This window comes from Mirounga leonina, unplaced genomic scaffold, assembly GCF_011800145.1.
Source record: "Mirounga leonina isolate KUSES-001 unplaced genomic scaffold, KU_Mleo_1.0 Mir_366, whole genome shotgun sequence".
NCBI classification, from domain to species: domain Eukaryota; kingdom Metazoa; phylum Chordata; class Mammalia; order Carnivora; family Phocidae; genus Mirounga; species Mirounga leonina.
This window is the reverse complement of record NW_023270709.1, coordinates 21539178-21554504: the sequence shown is the minus strand read 5'-3', so window position 1 is coordinate 21554504 and position 15327 is coordinate 21539178. Positions and strand designations below refer to the sequence as shown.

General features: G+C 44.1%; 1 protein-coding gene across 6 annotated transcripts in view; it reads left to right on the top strand.

The window, feature by feature from the left end:
• The window catches only part of MBOAT1 (membrane bound O-acyltransferase domain containing 1), a 110004-nt gene that overhangs the window by 49228 nt on the left and 45449 nt on the right, over window positions 1-15327 (top strand). For 2 of the 6 annotated variants that reach the window (XM_034985756.1, XM_034985760.1), the window contains exons 2-3: window positions 9771-9916; window positions 10963-11040. The exons of the other annotated variants lie outside the window; for them this stretch is intronic. In XM_034985756.1, the coding sequence (XP_034841647.1) occupies window positions 9771-9916; window positions 10963-11040 (224 nt within the window). The remainder of the gene's footprint in view (window positions 1-9770; window positions 9917-10962; window positions 11041-15327) is intronic. 6 annotated transcript variants of the gene reach the window in all.

Genomic DNA, 15327 nt, shown 5'->3' with positions numbered 1-15327 from the left:
GACCTGAGCCGAAGGCAGACTCTTTTTTTTATTACATAACATTTTATCTTTTATTTTTTTATTTTATTTAAATTAAATTAGCCAACATATAGTAAAGCATCATTAGTTTCTGATGTAGTGTTCAATGATTCATCAGTTGCATATAACACCCAGTGCTCATTACATCACGTGCCCTCCTTAATGCCCATCATCCAGTTGCCCCATCCTCCCACCCACCTCCCCTTCTGCAACCCTCACTTTGTTTCCCAGAGTCAAGAGTCTCTCATGGTTTATCTCCCTCTCTGATTTCTTCCCATTCATTTTTCCCTCCCCCGAAGGCAGACTTTTAACTGACTGAGTCACTCAGGCGCCCCTGCCAATGATCTTTTGACAGCTGTGGGGTCAGAGGAGGAGGCAGGGCAGGTAGCTGGGAAGCTCCTCTCCTGTGTAGTGGGCTGAGAGACCCCTCCAGGGAGTAGGAGGCTCCCACTGATGCCAAGACTCACAGCTTCCTCACAGCTTTGCCTTTGGGGCTTGCTCACTTTCCACACGTGGGAGCAAGGAAAATGAAGTCTGTTTCATTCCAGGTGTTTGAGTAGAGGATTTTTACTGAGTGGTGTGATGGGTTGAATTGTGGTCCCCCACCAAATCCAAATGTTGAAGTCCTGATGGACTGTATTTTGGAGGGAGGGGCTCTAAAGAGAAAATTAAGTTACAGTGAGGTCATTTGTTGGGCTCTAATCCAATGACTAATAGCCTTATAAAAAGAGGAAATTTGGACACAGACACGACAAAAAGGAGAGCACAGGAAGACATAGGGAGAAGGTGGCCCATCTACAAGATAAGGAGAGAAGCGTCAGCAGAAATCAAGCCTGCCGACACCTTGAATTCAGCCCCGTAGCCTCCAGGACTGGGAGACAATAACTTTTTTTTTTTTTTAAGATTTATTTATTTATTTTAGAGAGAAAGAGCTCATGTGATGGGGGCTGAGGGGCAGAGGGAGAGAGAATCTCAAGCAGACTCCATGCTGAGCTCAGAGCCCGACGTGGGGCTTGATCTTACGACCTTGAGATCATGACCTGAGCTGAAACCAAGAGTTGGCCCCTTAATTGACTGAGCCACCCAGGTCCCCCAACAATAACGTTCCTTTGTTTAAGCCTCCCGGTTCGTGGTACTTTGAGGTGAGGGGAAGAGGTAGGGTGGACTGAGTGAGAACTAAGGTCAGGTTTTCAGGCCCAGCTCTGCCACTCGCTAGCTTTGTGAATTCAGCCACCCAGACATACCGTTTTGATTTTCATTCTCCTCCCGTGTAAAGTGGGAGTCAGCTACTTCAGAAAGTTGTTACAAAGCTTAAGTCGAATCATTTACGTAAGGTTTAGCACTGTGCCCAACACGTGGTGAGCACTCAATGAATGGCATTTATTGTTACGGTGGGGTGAACTGTCCATTAGAAGCCTGTGTGGTTAGGGGCGCCTGGGTGGCTCAGGCGGATAAGCGTCTGCCTTCGGCTCAGGTCATGATCCCAGGGTCCTGGGATCGAGTCTCGCATCGGGCTCCCTGCTCAGCGGGGCGCCTGCTTCTCCCTCTGACCCTGCTCATGCTCTCTCTCGCTTGCTCTCTCTCTCTCAAATAAATAAATTAATAAAATCTTAAAAAAAAAAAAGCCTATTTGGTTATAAATCCCGCACATTGATGATCAGTTTTAAATAATATTTGCTTATGCACAAGCTTCGAAAAAAATCAGCTCATCACAAATTTCAAAGCATTTCTTGCTGATGTTCCAAACTGCTTGGAAATGGAAGCACAACAAGGATCTCTTTGAAAGCGCGAAGTAGCTGAAGAGTATGGTGCAAACACTTTTTGTTCTGTGGTACTGAAGGGAATAGCATTTCGTGTCGTCTTCCCCAGCCACCTTTATTTGTAGGAGGTCATGCAAAAGAGTACTGTTTGTGGAGGGAGAATGGCTTGCCTTTAAATAAGGAATTGTTTAATTAGATTGGTTTTGTCTGGGAGCATATAAGGCTGTGTTGCTGAGAGAAACATTCCAGGCTTGGACGGTCGCCTGCGCCTCATTGGTGATCCACTGTCGTAGAGGAAATAATTTTGGACTGTTAATATTTGCCGTTCAGTAAAAATAGACGGCTTGCATCTCTTCATTAGGACGAAGGCAACTTTTTTTTGCTCCTGGCAAAGTTTGTTTCTTGGAAGAATATGAAGACCATGGAACAGAAATCCCCAAATAGGGGCGCCTGGGTGGCTCAGTCGTTAGGCGTCTGCCTTCGGCTCAGGTCATGGTCCCAGGGTCCTGGGATCGAGTCCCACATCGGGCTCCCTGCTCCGCGGGAAGCGGGCTTCTCCCTCTCCCACTCCCTCTGCTTGTGTTCCCTCTCTCGCTGTCAGTCTGTCAAATAAATAAATAAAATCTTTAAAAAAAAAAAATCCCCAAATAACGCTTTTCTAGCAGTACATTACAGCAGGAGGATTTAAGACGTACATTTGAAAATTGCGCTTTGGTGAAACAGGGAGTCAGACCCTTGGGTGTGTGTTTTTCTTGCAGTGACTTTGAATTCTTGCAAGAGCCTTGGAAATGGAGCTGTTGTTGAATCTGAGGTATGTCAGGCTTGCGTGTGTGGAGAGTCTGATCGGAACAGCTGTGCTCTACCGTTTCCTTATGCATAAGGACCCACACAATGCTTTAATTGTGCAGAGCGTATTGTTGAATATCACAAATAAAGTGCAGCTTTCTTTTCTGCTCGGGAGGGGGTGCATCAGCACAAAAGTAAAGACATCCCACATGTTCCTTTTATTTATTTATTTTTTTAAAAGATTTTATTTATTTATTTGAGAGAGAGAGAATGAGAGACAGAGAGCACGAGAGGGAAGAGGGTCAGAGGGAGAAGCAGACCCCCCGCTGAGCAGGGAGCCTGATGCGGGACTCGATCCTGGGACTCCAGGATCATGACCTGAGCCGAAGGCAGTCGCTTAACCAACTGAGCCACCCAGGCGCCCCGCACATGTTCCTTTTAAATGTGAAGAGTTTATTCAAGAGCATCGTGGTACATATTTTTATTCTCTTTGGCCGTCCACACTGTTACCCTTGACATTTTGCCACCTATAAAACATGTTTTTCTTTAAGAGGAAGCTTGTGACAGGTTGTTTTTTTTAATTTATGCCCAGTTCCTCCCTAAACTTTATCTGGCGTAGGTGCTAATAAATGCAACCTTGAAGCTACAGTACATAGAATTAAATGCAGATTTCTAGGAGTTTCTTAGATTGCCTTGGTTGTGTGTGTGTGTGTAAGAAATTCCACATGGAGGGGCGCCTGGGTGGCTCAGTCGTTAAGCAGCTGCCTTCGGCTCAGGTCGTGATCTCAGGGTCCTGGGATCGAGTCCCACGTCGGGCTCCCTGCTCTGCGGGAAGCCTGCTTCTCCCTCTCCCACTCCCCCTGCTTGTGTTTCCTCTCTCGCTGTGTCTCTACCTCTCTCTGTTAAATAAATAAATAAAATCTTAAAAAAAAAAAAAAAAGAAATTCCACATGGAGCTTACAACTATAAATTGTAAAAAGAAATTTTACAAAAAATTGGCCTGGATTCCTGTCACCCTGCAAAACAGCAAGATTCCGTTTTGGATGTTATGTTTGCCTTTTTCCTAATGCCACTATTGTTTTTTTAACAGAGTTGTAAGCATACATACAATTTTATATTCTGTGTTTTTAACTAGTTATAACAAATGCTTTTCATTTTATCATAGGTGCTTTATAATGCCCATTTTTAATACTGTTATACTGTATGGATTTACCATTAATTACTATCCGTCTTGTCCTGTGTTTGAAAGGTAGATCTTCCTTCAATTTGTCTTATAAATAATGCCTTCACATCTTCTTAGCATTTCGCTTTTTGTCATCCAATGAATTCATTTCCAGGAATTGGAAATGCTACCACAGTACTTTCAAAGAGGATTGTAACGCAAGGTGCATCCTTGAGTTGTTTCATGTTTAACCAATGGCTTTACTAATTGTTGAACTTTCAGGTCCCTTCTTCTTGCTGCTAGAAATAATATTGAGGTGAATATTTTTTATGTAAAATTTGGTGCACTTTTCCAATAGGGGTGATGACAATGGGTTGAAAATTTACAGCCACGGATAGAGATGCGAAAAAATGTACCTTTCAAATTCCTCCTGGCTAAACTTAATCTAGCTTTCAAGCTAAATTGCCCGTTATGGGCAGCTCCCTTCCTGTTTAAGGCTGGTTATGTTAAAGGTTTGTCTACCTCTCCCGCTAGGAATAAGCTAAGCCCTGAGGGGTCTAAGGACCTTTGTGCCTCGGTGAGGGCTTCAGGTCCATGTGCCATTGGCGCCTTGCTGGCCTCTACTCAAGTGGAGCCTCTCCTTTTGGTTTTGGGTGTTGTGCCCTGTACCCTGTAGCATCTTCTGGGGCTCCTGATGGCAGGTTCCTGCTAGCGTTCTCCTCAGTGCAACTGCAGGAACTTCTCAGGCCTGCCAGTTCTCCATTGGTCTCTCTGCTGTCCCCAGAGCCTGGGAGAGGGGCCGGAGTGATGCCTCTGGTCCGTGTACTTCATCACCCTCTGAGCCTCCTGGAAACAGTGCTGGCCACATCCATCTCCCAGGGCTGCATTCCGAGAAGCCCGGCGACCAGGCTCCTACAGAGATACCCGCATCCTTCCCCCAGACTCCTTTCCTAAATCTGTAGAGGCTGCTTTGACTTTTTTCAAATATATCTCTACTTTAGGTTTATGAAACCCTGCTTGGGAGCTGGAAAACCCAGACATTGACTCTTTGTCATAAGCTGCATTGCCTCTCCCTGCGGAAGAAAGGACACATGGAAAATTCTGGCAGCTGCCTGAATGTTGGATGGGAAGGGGAATCAGTACAAGGGCAGCAGGGAGGAGACTGAGGAAGCCAGTTCGTAATAGCTCAACAGAAGTTACTGTGTATTGAATTATTCTACCCATAATTTGTGTGTTAATGTAGTGGGTGTAGAATAATATGAATAGCAGGTGCTTGTCAATGCCAGGCATTATTTCAGGTAATCTTAAGTATTCTTTAGTTCCAGCAATGCTGTGAAGTGGTACCACTGTTTTTACCCCCGTCACAGGATCTAAGAGTCAAAATGCAGCAAGTTCTTGTAGCTCTTCGGCCAGTAAGTGGTGGATCCTGGTCCTGCAGCCAGGTATCGGCTCTGGGTCGACTCCTGCAACCATTGGATCTGTTGCTGGTTGTGGGATGGGCGGTCACAAATACTTCGTGTGATTATTATTATTATTTTTTTTAATTTAAATTCAATTAGCCAACATATAGTACATCATTAGTTTCAGATGTGTTCAATAATTCATCAGTTGCATATAATACCCAGTGTTCATGTATGATTATTGAAGGTATATCTTTTTCTCTTGTAATTCTTGTAATTTGACACTCTTCTTATGGAAGTTTGCTCATTTCATAAAAAGTGGGTTTCTTTTTTCTTTTTTTTTTTCCTATTTAGGAAGACATGATCCCTTTATTGTTTTGGTTTGTTTCTATACATATATATATATAACTTCACTAACTTAGGTGTTTCTCCAATTTGGATAAAGAGACCTTCCTAGTTTCAACTGCTAGTAGTCATCAGACTTTAATATCTGTATCATCTCAGGCCAGTGATTTGCTTTCCAGAGTTGTGTAATTTTTAAACCTTGTTTATTCTGGAAAGGCTCAAACATACACAGAAGTGGAGAGATTAATAGGATGAACGTTCATGTGCTCAGCTCTTGGTTTTCGCTCATTGCCAATCTTGTTTCATCTATACCATGATCCATGATTTGTTAACTCTGGCTCTGCTGACATGTTGGGCCAAAAAATTCTTTGTTGTGGGGGGCTGTCCTGTGCCTTTTAGGATGTTTTAGCGGTATTCCTAGCCTCTACCGACTAGATGCCAGGAGCTTTTCCCTACCACTTCTTCTGGATTATGACAACCAAAACTGTTGCCTGCGGGGCAAGGCATCCCTCATTGAGAACCACTGATTTATTATACTCATTCCACTCTCCCCATCCTTTCAAGATTATTTGGAAGCAGATCCTATACCTCAAATCAAACCCATTGTGACTTATATTTCTGAAAAACAGTGCCTCCCATTTTATTGGCCCTATGTAGAGGAAAGAAGCAAGATCTCATCCTGTTCCTATATAAATTGTCATGGCAGCGTGCCACGGCTGGCCACAGAGATGGTCACAGTTCATACCAGCTACTGAGTTGATATGAAGTAGCAAACACAAAGAAATCGGTGTCATGCTTTAGCCTATACTTTTTTTTTTAATTGTGGTAAAATAGACAAAGTATAAAATTTTCCATTTTAACCATTTTTAAGCATATAGTACGGTTCAGTGACATTAAGGACATTCACATTGTTATGCAACCATCACCACCACCCACCTCCAGAACTCTTTCCATCTTGCAAAACTGAAACTCCATATCCGTTAAATAATAGCCCCATTCCTTCCACCCCTCAGTCTGTCTACTGTGAATACACCATTCTACTTTCAGTCTCTATGAATTTAATTACTGTATTCCAGGTACCTCACTTAAATGGAATCACACGTTTGTCCTTTTGTGACTTATTCACTTAGCACAATGCCCTCCAAGTTCATCCATGTTGTAGCGTATGTCAGAATTTCCCCCATTTTAAGACTGAATAATACTCCATCACGTAGATAGACTACATTCTGTCTACCCATTCATCCGTTGATAGACACTTGGGTTGATTCCACTTTTTGGCTGTTGTGAATAGTGCTGCTACCATGGGTGAAGAAATATTCCTTCACGACCCGGCTTACAGTTCTTTGGGGTAAATACCCAGAAATGGGATTGCTGGATCATATATAATTGTATTTTTCATTTTTTGAAGAACCGCCATATTGTTTTCCACAGTGGCTGCACCATCCTACGCACCCACCAGCAGCGCACAAGGGTTCTAATCTCTCCTCATCCTTGCCAACACTTATTATTTTGTGTGTTTTTTTTTTTTTAAATAATAGCCATTCTCATGGGTGTGAAGTGGTGTCTAACTGTGTGCCTTTTAAGATGAACTTAAAAGTTCATCTGGTAGTTGAAAAGCAATTCTGTTAGAAGCCTCCTGTAGAACTGAGTGGTGCTGCTGTGTTTCCACTTTTGCCTTGGAACAGTTTGCCGGGGAACATTCCAGATAGCCACCCGTGACTCACTCCCAGGAAGAGGACGGGGGAGTGGGTTGTTTGTGTGTGTGGGAGGGAGCTTTCAGTTCCTAACAAAGTCTTGCGTTTCGGCATTAACTACTGACAGTTAAGGGAAAGGATTCGGGTTAGGTTAGGATCAGAGACCATTAGAGCCAGAAGGGACATTAGAGATCAGGTCTCCCAAATCACATGTTTGGCCCCTCAGTCCCCCAAAATATTGAAACCCAGAGCATGTAAGTCTTCTTTTCTTGACTTGCTGGTAGTGACAGTGTCTTGACCTTGTCCCCAGTATCTGGCATATAGCGTCAACCAGTAAATGTTGGCAGAATTAATCAATGAATTACCTAAGGTCGCCCAGCTGACACCTGAGAGTCAGAACTAGGGATTCAGATTATGGTGGCAGAAAAATGGCAGATTGTGTCAGTGATCCAGTGAGCCTTTCTTTCCTCTTTATCGATCACTGGGGTGACAAGATCAGATGGTGTTTGCACGGTGATCCTTATTCTTCCTTGGAGGGTTGCGAGGACACACCTTCTTTAAGACAAGCCCAGCTGACAAGACCGTCTGGAGGCTGAGGAAGTCTGGGCCAGCTGAGTGACAGGCACCAAGCTGAGCAGGGAGCCTGGTGTGGGGCTCGATCCCAGGACCCAGAGATCATGACCTGAGCCAAAGGCAGACACTTAACCATCTGAGCCACCCAGGCGCCCCCATAACTTTGACTTTCTACTTGCCAATTCCTTTATGTTTTGAACCTTGCTAAAATGGTTATTTTTCTCTCCATTGTGTGTGTGTGAGAGAGAGAGAGAGAGAGAGAGTGTTGGTGGTGGCGTATTTAGGCTACATAAGGTATGACCGTGGGGAGGTGGGTGGGGGGTGGGGTAACTGGATGATGGACATTAAGGAGGGCACATGATGGTGTTATATGCAGCTGATGAATTATTGAACTCTACATCTGAAATAATGTACTATGTGTTGGCTAATTGAATTTATAATTTTTTTTTAAGATTTTATTTATTTATTTGAGACAGAGAGAATGAGAGAGAGAGAGCACATGAGGGGGGGAGGGGCAGAGGGAGAAGCAGACTCCCCGCCGAGCAGGGAGCCCGATGCGGGACTCGATCCAGGGACTCCAGGATCATGACCCGAGCCGAAAGCAGTCGCTCAACGAACTGAGCCACCCAGGCACCTGGCTAATTGAATTTAAATTTAAAAAAAACTATGACCACATCATGTAGGCTAGGATCACAATTCACCTTCTCTCTGTCTTTCAGGGTAGAAAGTGATGGCGGGCAGTAGTGGGACTAAATTTTTGGAGAGACCAGTGAACACGAATGATCTAATAGAGGGGGAAACTCAGCACAGTCATTTTTTAAGAACGAAACGAAAGGGGTACCTGAGTGACTCAGTCGATTAAGCAGCCAACTCTCGATTTCGGCTTGGGTCTTGACCTCAGTGTCATGAGTTCGAGCCCAGCATGGAGCCTGCTAAAAAAATAAATAAATAAATAAAACGAAACAAAAAATTCTCCGAAGATATTTCTGTGAATCATCAGGGGTCCAAAGTAGTCTTGGTTTTTACTGGGAAAACAAAGTGAGCTCAGGCGGAGCGGGTGTTCCTGCCTCCAACCCCACCTCAGTGGCAGCCCTAGTGAATGTCACTAACAGCTACTGTTTTCTGTAGTGTGAAAAACTGTGGAGGCTGAATTTGAGGCTCTATTCAGATATTTGTATCCTCAATCCTTTTTCCATTAAGTGTCTTCCAAAAGCGAAGTTTTCACTCCAAATTCTCCGGGAAGTTTGAACCGCTCTTCCACGTGTCGTTAATGATTACATAGCTTGATATATTTTGGTTTTAGGTTAAATCAGCTGATCTTTCCCACGGGTATCAGGGAATTATTTTATATTTTCTTTCAGGCCCAGTATTTTTGAGAGATAGACCAGTGAGATTTTTCTAAGGAAATTTGTTGCCTGTTTTGCACAATTGGACAGGGTTTGGCATTGGAAGTTTAAGGCGGGATTGTTTCTTTTTATGTGTGGATTTTCGCGCCACCCCTTGAGCTTGAGCGATGCTCTTGTTAATTTGGTGTTAATTTAAAATGAGCAAAATTAGATCAAAACAGCTGACTGATGACTTTGGAGAGAAGCATTTAGTTTTTTAGGTATTCAATGAAGGAAGCTTCATGGACTTGATTCATTTGCGACTCTACGGGAACAAGTGTTTTATCTTAGGATAGCACTGGGGGTGGGCGTGGGGTGGGGGAAAGAGACCCAGCAAACTGACCCCGCAGTTGCTGAGGCCCTTGTACATTCAAAAGCCCTCTGTGTGTGGGTGGAAAAGCCACTTTGGCTAGCCTTAAAGGATTGGGAACAAAACTCCGGTTCCTCGCTTCTTACACCAGACGGGGGCATGGTGAATTGTCAGTCTCCCGAACTGTTTCCAAACGAACACTCTGCTGGGGAAACAATCCAAGTCCAAGTCTTAGAGGCACCTTGGTGTGGAAATCTGGAAAGAGTAGAGAGAATCCGCGCACAAGGAAAAGGGTAACGGTTTTGAGTCTCTCTCTCTTTCTTCTCCTCCCGTACAGGTGAATTTTGTGGCATGCCAGGTCTTTGCTCTGTTTGCTGCGTTGTGGTTTCGCATCTACTTAAGTCCTGGTAAAACCAGTCCCAATGTCCGGCACACATTTGTCACCATTTTTGGCATCTATTTTGTCATCTTTTGTTTTGGCTGGTGAGTATGAGCCTCAGAAATTCTAATCTTTATCATTTGGGTGTTTTGTGGCAGTATTCTTGGCATTTTCTAGGCGCCGAGGAAAGAAACGTATTTACTCCTATTGTAGCATAATGGGGATGTCCCAGGAATGTCCATTTACTCTAAGAACCTAGAACCAATAAACTACCCGTTGGAAGTCAGTTCCGTGAATTTTGCTACAAATTATGCTTCTGTTGATCTCCCCCTGGGTCATCTAAATAGGATACTATAAAGTTTCATTTTCCAGGTGAGGAACTTTTCCTACCTGTTGTAGATACTGGTGTTTTTCTTGCATTACTGCTAGGGGGTAATTGGTGTTAGTCCTATGCTGGGAGTAGAACAATAGTTTTAGTGCTGGTTTGAGGAAACACGAGTCATTTCTCAACAGAGAGAGCCTGTAGATGACACCTTCCTCTACTAGGTAAGCTGGCCAATTACCCTGGGAGTGGCCCTTCTGGGGCGGGGGCGGGGGGAGTTTTGGGAACCAACCTTTCTAGAATGACAACTTAAGGAAATTTGTGAATTTATTCAGGATACTAGAATACTGCTCTTCAGCCTCCAATAAAAATTTGAGAAAGGATGATGAGTATTTTGAAGTAGCTACTAGGTGAAAGTCTTGGTATGTGGGAAAGGTCAGTTTGGGTCCAGGTGCTTTAAAATAAAAAAAAGCAAAAAACAAAAAACAACAAAACAACAAAACAACAAAAAGTTCTAAAGAAAGAAAGAATGCTTCTGGACTCTCAGTTGTATGTGTGCAAAAATATAAGCATTCCATTTATGGATTGCTGACATGACGAGCGCTGCCCTTGGCAGACTGTCATGACTTCCCCCTGCCATTTCAAGATCTAGTACCTTAATTACACAGTAAAATGCTTGATTTATTTTCTCTTACACAAACACGAGTTAATGGCTCACGCGCTTCTTGGTGGGGGCGGGAGGTGGAGTGGCGGCATCATGGGGGTCCAGTAGGTCTGTTAATTTGGAATATAATCAGTGCTCCTCCTTCTCTCCGTGATGTCTTAAAGGTACTCCATACACCTTTTTGTGCTGGTGTTAATGTGCTACGGGATCATGGTCACCGCAAACGTATCCAGTATTCACAGGTAAGGTTCTGGGAGCGAGCCAGGCCACGTGAGGTTTTTCGTGACCTCTGAAATGTGTTTCCAGGGTAAAGGGGTACCTTCCCCATTTTGCCGGCCACATGTGGCATATCCTAAGTTCTCTGGGAGTGTCAGAAGGAGAGGTGGGGACCCCTAAATGCTGGGAGTGTTCAGAGGACGCTTTGCAAACGTATCAGAGTAGAAGCAGCTCTGTGGTAACCTCCAAACTGGACACAGTCTAAATGGTCACCACAGCGGGATACTACTCCGCAATAAACAGGGGGGAATGATTGATAACACACAATCACATGGATGAAGCCTCAAAAGAAATAAGTGGAATGGGGCGCCTGGGTGGCTCAGTCGTTAAGCATCTGCCTTCGGCTCAGGTCATGATCCCAGGGTCCTGGGATCGAGCCCCGAATCGGGCTCCCTGCTCGGCGGGAAGCCTGCTTCTCCCTCTCCCTCTCCCCCTGCTTGTGTTCCTGCTCTCACTATCTCTCTCTCTCTGTTGAAAAATAAATAAAATCTTTAAAAAAATAAATAAATAAATAGGCGGAATGAAGGGCGCCACAGAAATTCTGTTCTTGAAAATGCAAACTAACTTGTAGCGGCAGAGATCAGATCAGAGGTTACCTGGGCTGGGACGGTCCGGGGAGACGGGGAAGGGATCGGAGAGGCAGGAAGAAGCGTGCAGAGCAGGTGATGGATATGTCTGTTACCTGGAATTTGGCTGTGGTTTGGTGTGTACCTATGTCGAAACTTTGTGTACTTAAAATATGTACAGTCAAATGTTAAAAGAGGAAGACGTGTTCTTACTATGATATTTTGATTTAAAAGTTATAGAAGTAACTTAATTCTGCCTTGAAGGCAACATGCTTGGATCATCGATTCGGACACCTGGGTATCTGTTTAGCATTGTCTGTGTTTCCCAGGGTCTGTGTGAAACCTCAGTATTAATTCTGCCTTCCAATAGTGCCGGAATGTAAGCTCTATGAAAACAGAGTTTGCTGTTGTATCCTCAGAGCCTAGAACAACACTGGGCACAAGGGCTCAATAAATATTTTTGGAATGACTGACCGAACACCTTTGAAAAGACATTTGCCCTGTTGTGACTTCTTTTCTGATGACTTCTCTGAAAAAGCAGATGCCTTCTTTCAGCTCCGGAAGGCTCTTTGATTAATGAGACGATTAGCACAATAGTTTTCCTTCTGAAAATCATTGAAATTTAACTTTTTCATGTATAATCTTGTACATCACTTGTAATAAATGTCCGGTTTTCAAGGGAAAATATTTTTTGCATGATTCTAAATTTTATTTTCACCCAACTCTGTCCAGATGAGCTCTGAAAAAATGAATTGTAATCATCTCTCTTCTGAATGCCTTCCTTGAAAGGGATTGTGTCACTCCTTCAGAAGGGAAATGGGAAATCCATATTTCTAAGAACAGGTTTTGGGAATGCTTGATATTATAGCAGAATGCTATCTTTAGTGGGGGGTGGGGTGAAAATGTCTGGCTTTTCCCAAACTTGAGTTCCGAAGCAATTCAACAATGAATAAAAATGTTGTTGCATCTCTACAGCACATTTTTAACGACCTTACAAATTGTGACTTGTTGGCTCTCGCCACACTTGTGTGTTGCTGACGGGGTGTGGACCATTTCAGAGGGTCAGGAACCTCCACGCACGCTCGCTCCGTGCCGGGCCCAGGGCTCATCTCTGGCCAGGAATGGAACCCTCCAGCCTTGGCCAAGCCGAGTGGTTTCCAGACAGGCTATGACTGCTCCACCATCATAATATTGTGGTAGCAAAGGGCCGTGTCATAAGACGAGAAAGAATGCCCTCTCTCTTTGCTTGTGTGGTTGCCAAGATTGCAGAAGTAGGGAGTGGTTCATAGTTTCTGATGGAGGGAAGTTGCTTCCTGTTGAGGCAGGGGAAGAACATCAGCCTGGAAATCTGGCTCTTTCTAGCAGCGTGAGTTCAAGCAGTTCTCACAGCTTCTCTGTACGTCTCTAAAAGGTGGGGTTCAAGTTTTCTTCAGGATCAGGATTTCATGATTCTTTGTGAATTGTTTTCTGCCCCTGGCTGAGCCAGTTAGAAGAGTTCTGTCCTTTGGCTGGGAAGCTGAGGGGAAGGTCAGTCTTTGCTGCCACGGGGAGTTAACCCATTTCTGGACACATGGTTGTCTTTGTCTAGAGAATTCTTGGGGCACCAGCTCTGTTTCCTTCCCAAGCCACTATATGGGACGGAAAACACGGGTGTTAATTTATTATGTCTGAACCAGTTGGAGCAGAATATAGTTTGTATCTCCTCAGACTGACAGCCTCGTATCAGAATGTGGTAACGCGGTGACCAGTTGTGGGGGTTACCTGCCTTGTGCCAAGTGCTAAGCCGGGCTCTTTTAAATAGTTTTCATTGTTTTTAATATGGAAAGTCTTATTAATGTATCATTTGGTATACTTAATATTTCATATCATTATTGCAAATATATTCTTTCTAGGACAATTCCATGGGATTCAGATTTTTTTTCTCTGCCAAGGGGAGGAAATGAAAGTTCAGAGAAGTAAATAGGTATACAGATCCATGAATTTGCACAAATTGAATACATCCATGTTACCACCATCCATGTTACCACCCCCTGTCCTTCGGCTTCCCAGCCAAAGGACAGGGGGAATATTATCATCACTCTGCCCCAATCTCTACCACACCCCTCCTTCTTAAAATAATTACTCTCTCGACTTCTCACAGGAGTTTTGCCATTGCTGGGATTTGAAATCATGTTGGTCTCTCTCCAGAATATGTACTCTCTCTACCACTTCTGGATTCCTTAGATTTTTTTCAGGTTTGTCTAGACGATGAATACATTGCCCTGTTGTATTGGGACATAGTAGTTGGCGCCATCCTTAATAAGTAGCTCTTATTATAACTAGTAAGTTGAACTTGCTTTTCTCTCTGGGTGGAGGGGCAGGGGTAGGTATGGGTCTAGCTCCTGTTGAGGAGAAAGAGGAAGCAGGCATGACTGCATTCAAAAGCGCCCTGGGAGAATTTGTCTTTTGAGTTTGTTTTGTGATTTTTTGCCTTGACCCTTGCGAACTGGCTAGAGAAAGAAACAGAGCCTGGACATGGACAGGCCTAACTAACTCCATTCTGCTTCTGCTCAGGTCTTCAGAAAGTTGCTTTCTCTTATTCACTTGCTTTGTTCACCATCTTCCTGTTTTGGAAAGGGTTAAAGATGAACCCGAGGCTGGGAAAGTCTTTTTTTGGGTTGTAACATCTTTGTTTGTAAATAACAGTTAAGAGAACATAAAGACATGTAGTGCTTGAGAGTTTTCAGAACTCTTTCACACTCACTGTCTGGTTCTCCCTTGCAACCAAATGAGTTTTTATTATTCCTACTGCACTATTCTGTAGGTTTAGTCTTCATGAGTTATTTTAATGTGAATTTGTCAAGTTCAGTATAATTTAATATGAGAAAATACGTCTTCCCTGTTTTATGACCCATGTTTAAATGCTATACCTTCTGCATTTATGTCTGTCTCGGAGGGGCTCCTGAGCCATTTAAAATGTCGAATGTACTCCTTTCAGTTCATTTCAACTAACAGTACCCGAAGCCCTTCCATGGTCAAGGGTGGGGATGCCCAAGGTCACCATGAGTTGGCGTGACAGACACATGCATACCATTTCAGCGTTATAATTGTGTACGTTGGCATGCAGAGCTAAAGAAATACTGGCAGTGTGGCAAGGAATTGTGCTGGAGGAGGGGTGGGATAGGTGGGGTGAGCCGGAGCCAGGGGACTGACTGGGAGCTGAGCCTTACCTGGTGCTTAGGCAGTTCGCAGGTAGACGAGAGGATGGAGAAGGGGGTTGCAGGCAGGGGAAGGGGCATGTGGAAGACATTTGGCCTGAAAATGGAAGCTGTAATTGTGGAGAGTGAGCAGCTGGTGTAGTTTGAACATAAGGTGGACCAGGAGCGTCGTTGGAGAGGAGTCCAGAAGGGAAAGCTAGAGCTCAGTGCATGAAGCACATCGCATGTCGCATTCAGGAGTTTTGATGTGACTGGACAGTGGGACCCATCGGAGGCTTTTAAGACAGATAACATTTATTTAGTTATTGGTCTGTGCAGCACACAGTCGTCTGCTCTTGTGAATGAAACACACAAGACATTCTTGGCCTTCATGGGGCTCTTGGTCTAGGAGGGGAGACAATGGTTGATTAGATTATCACTGTTAAAAAGAAAGCCGTAGACCCACAATGGAGTCACTTGGGCCAACTCACCAAACTGGGGCTTAATACCT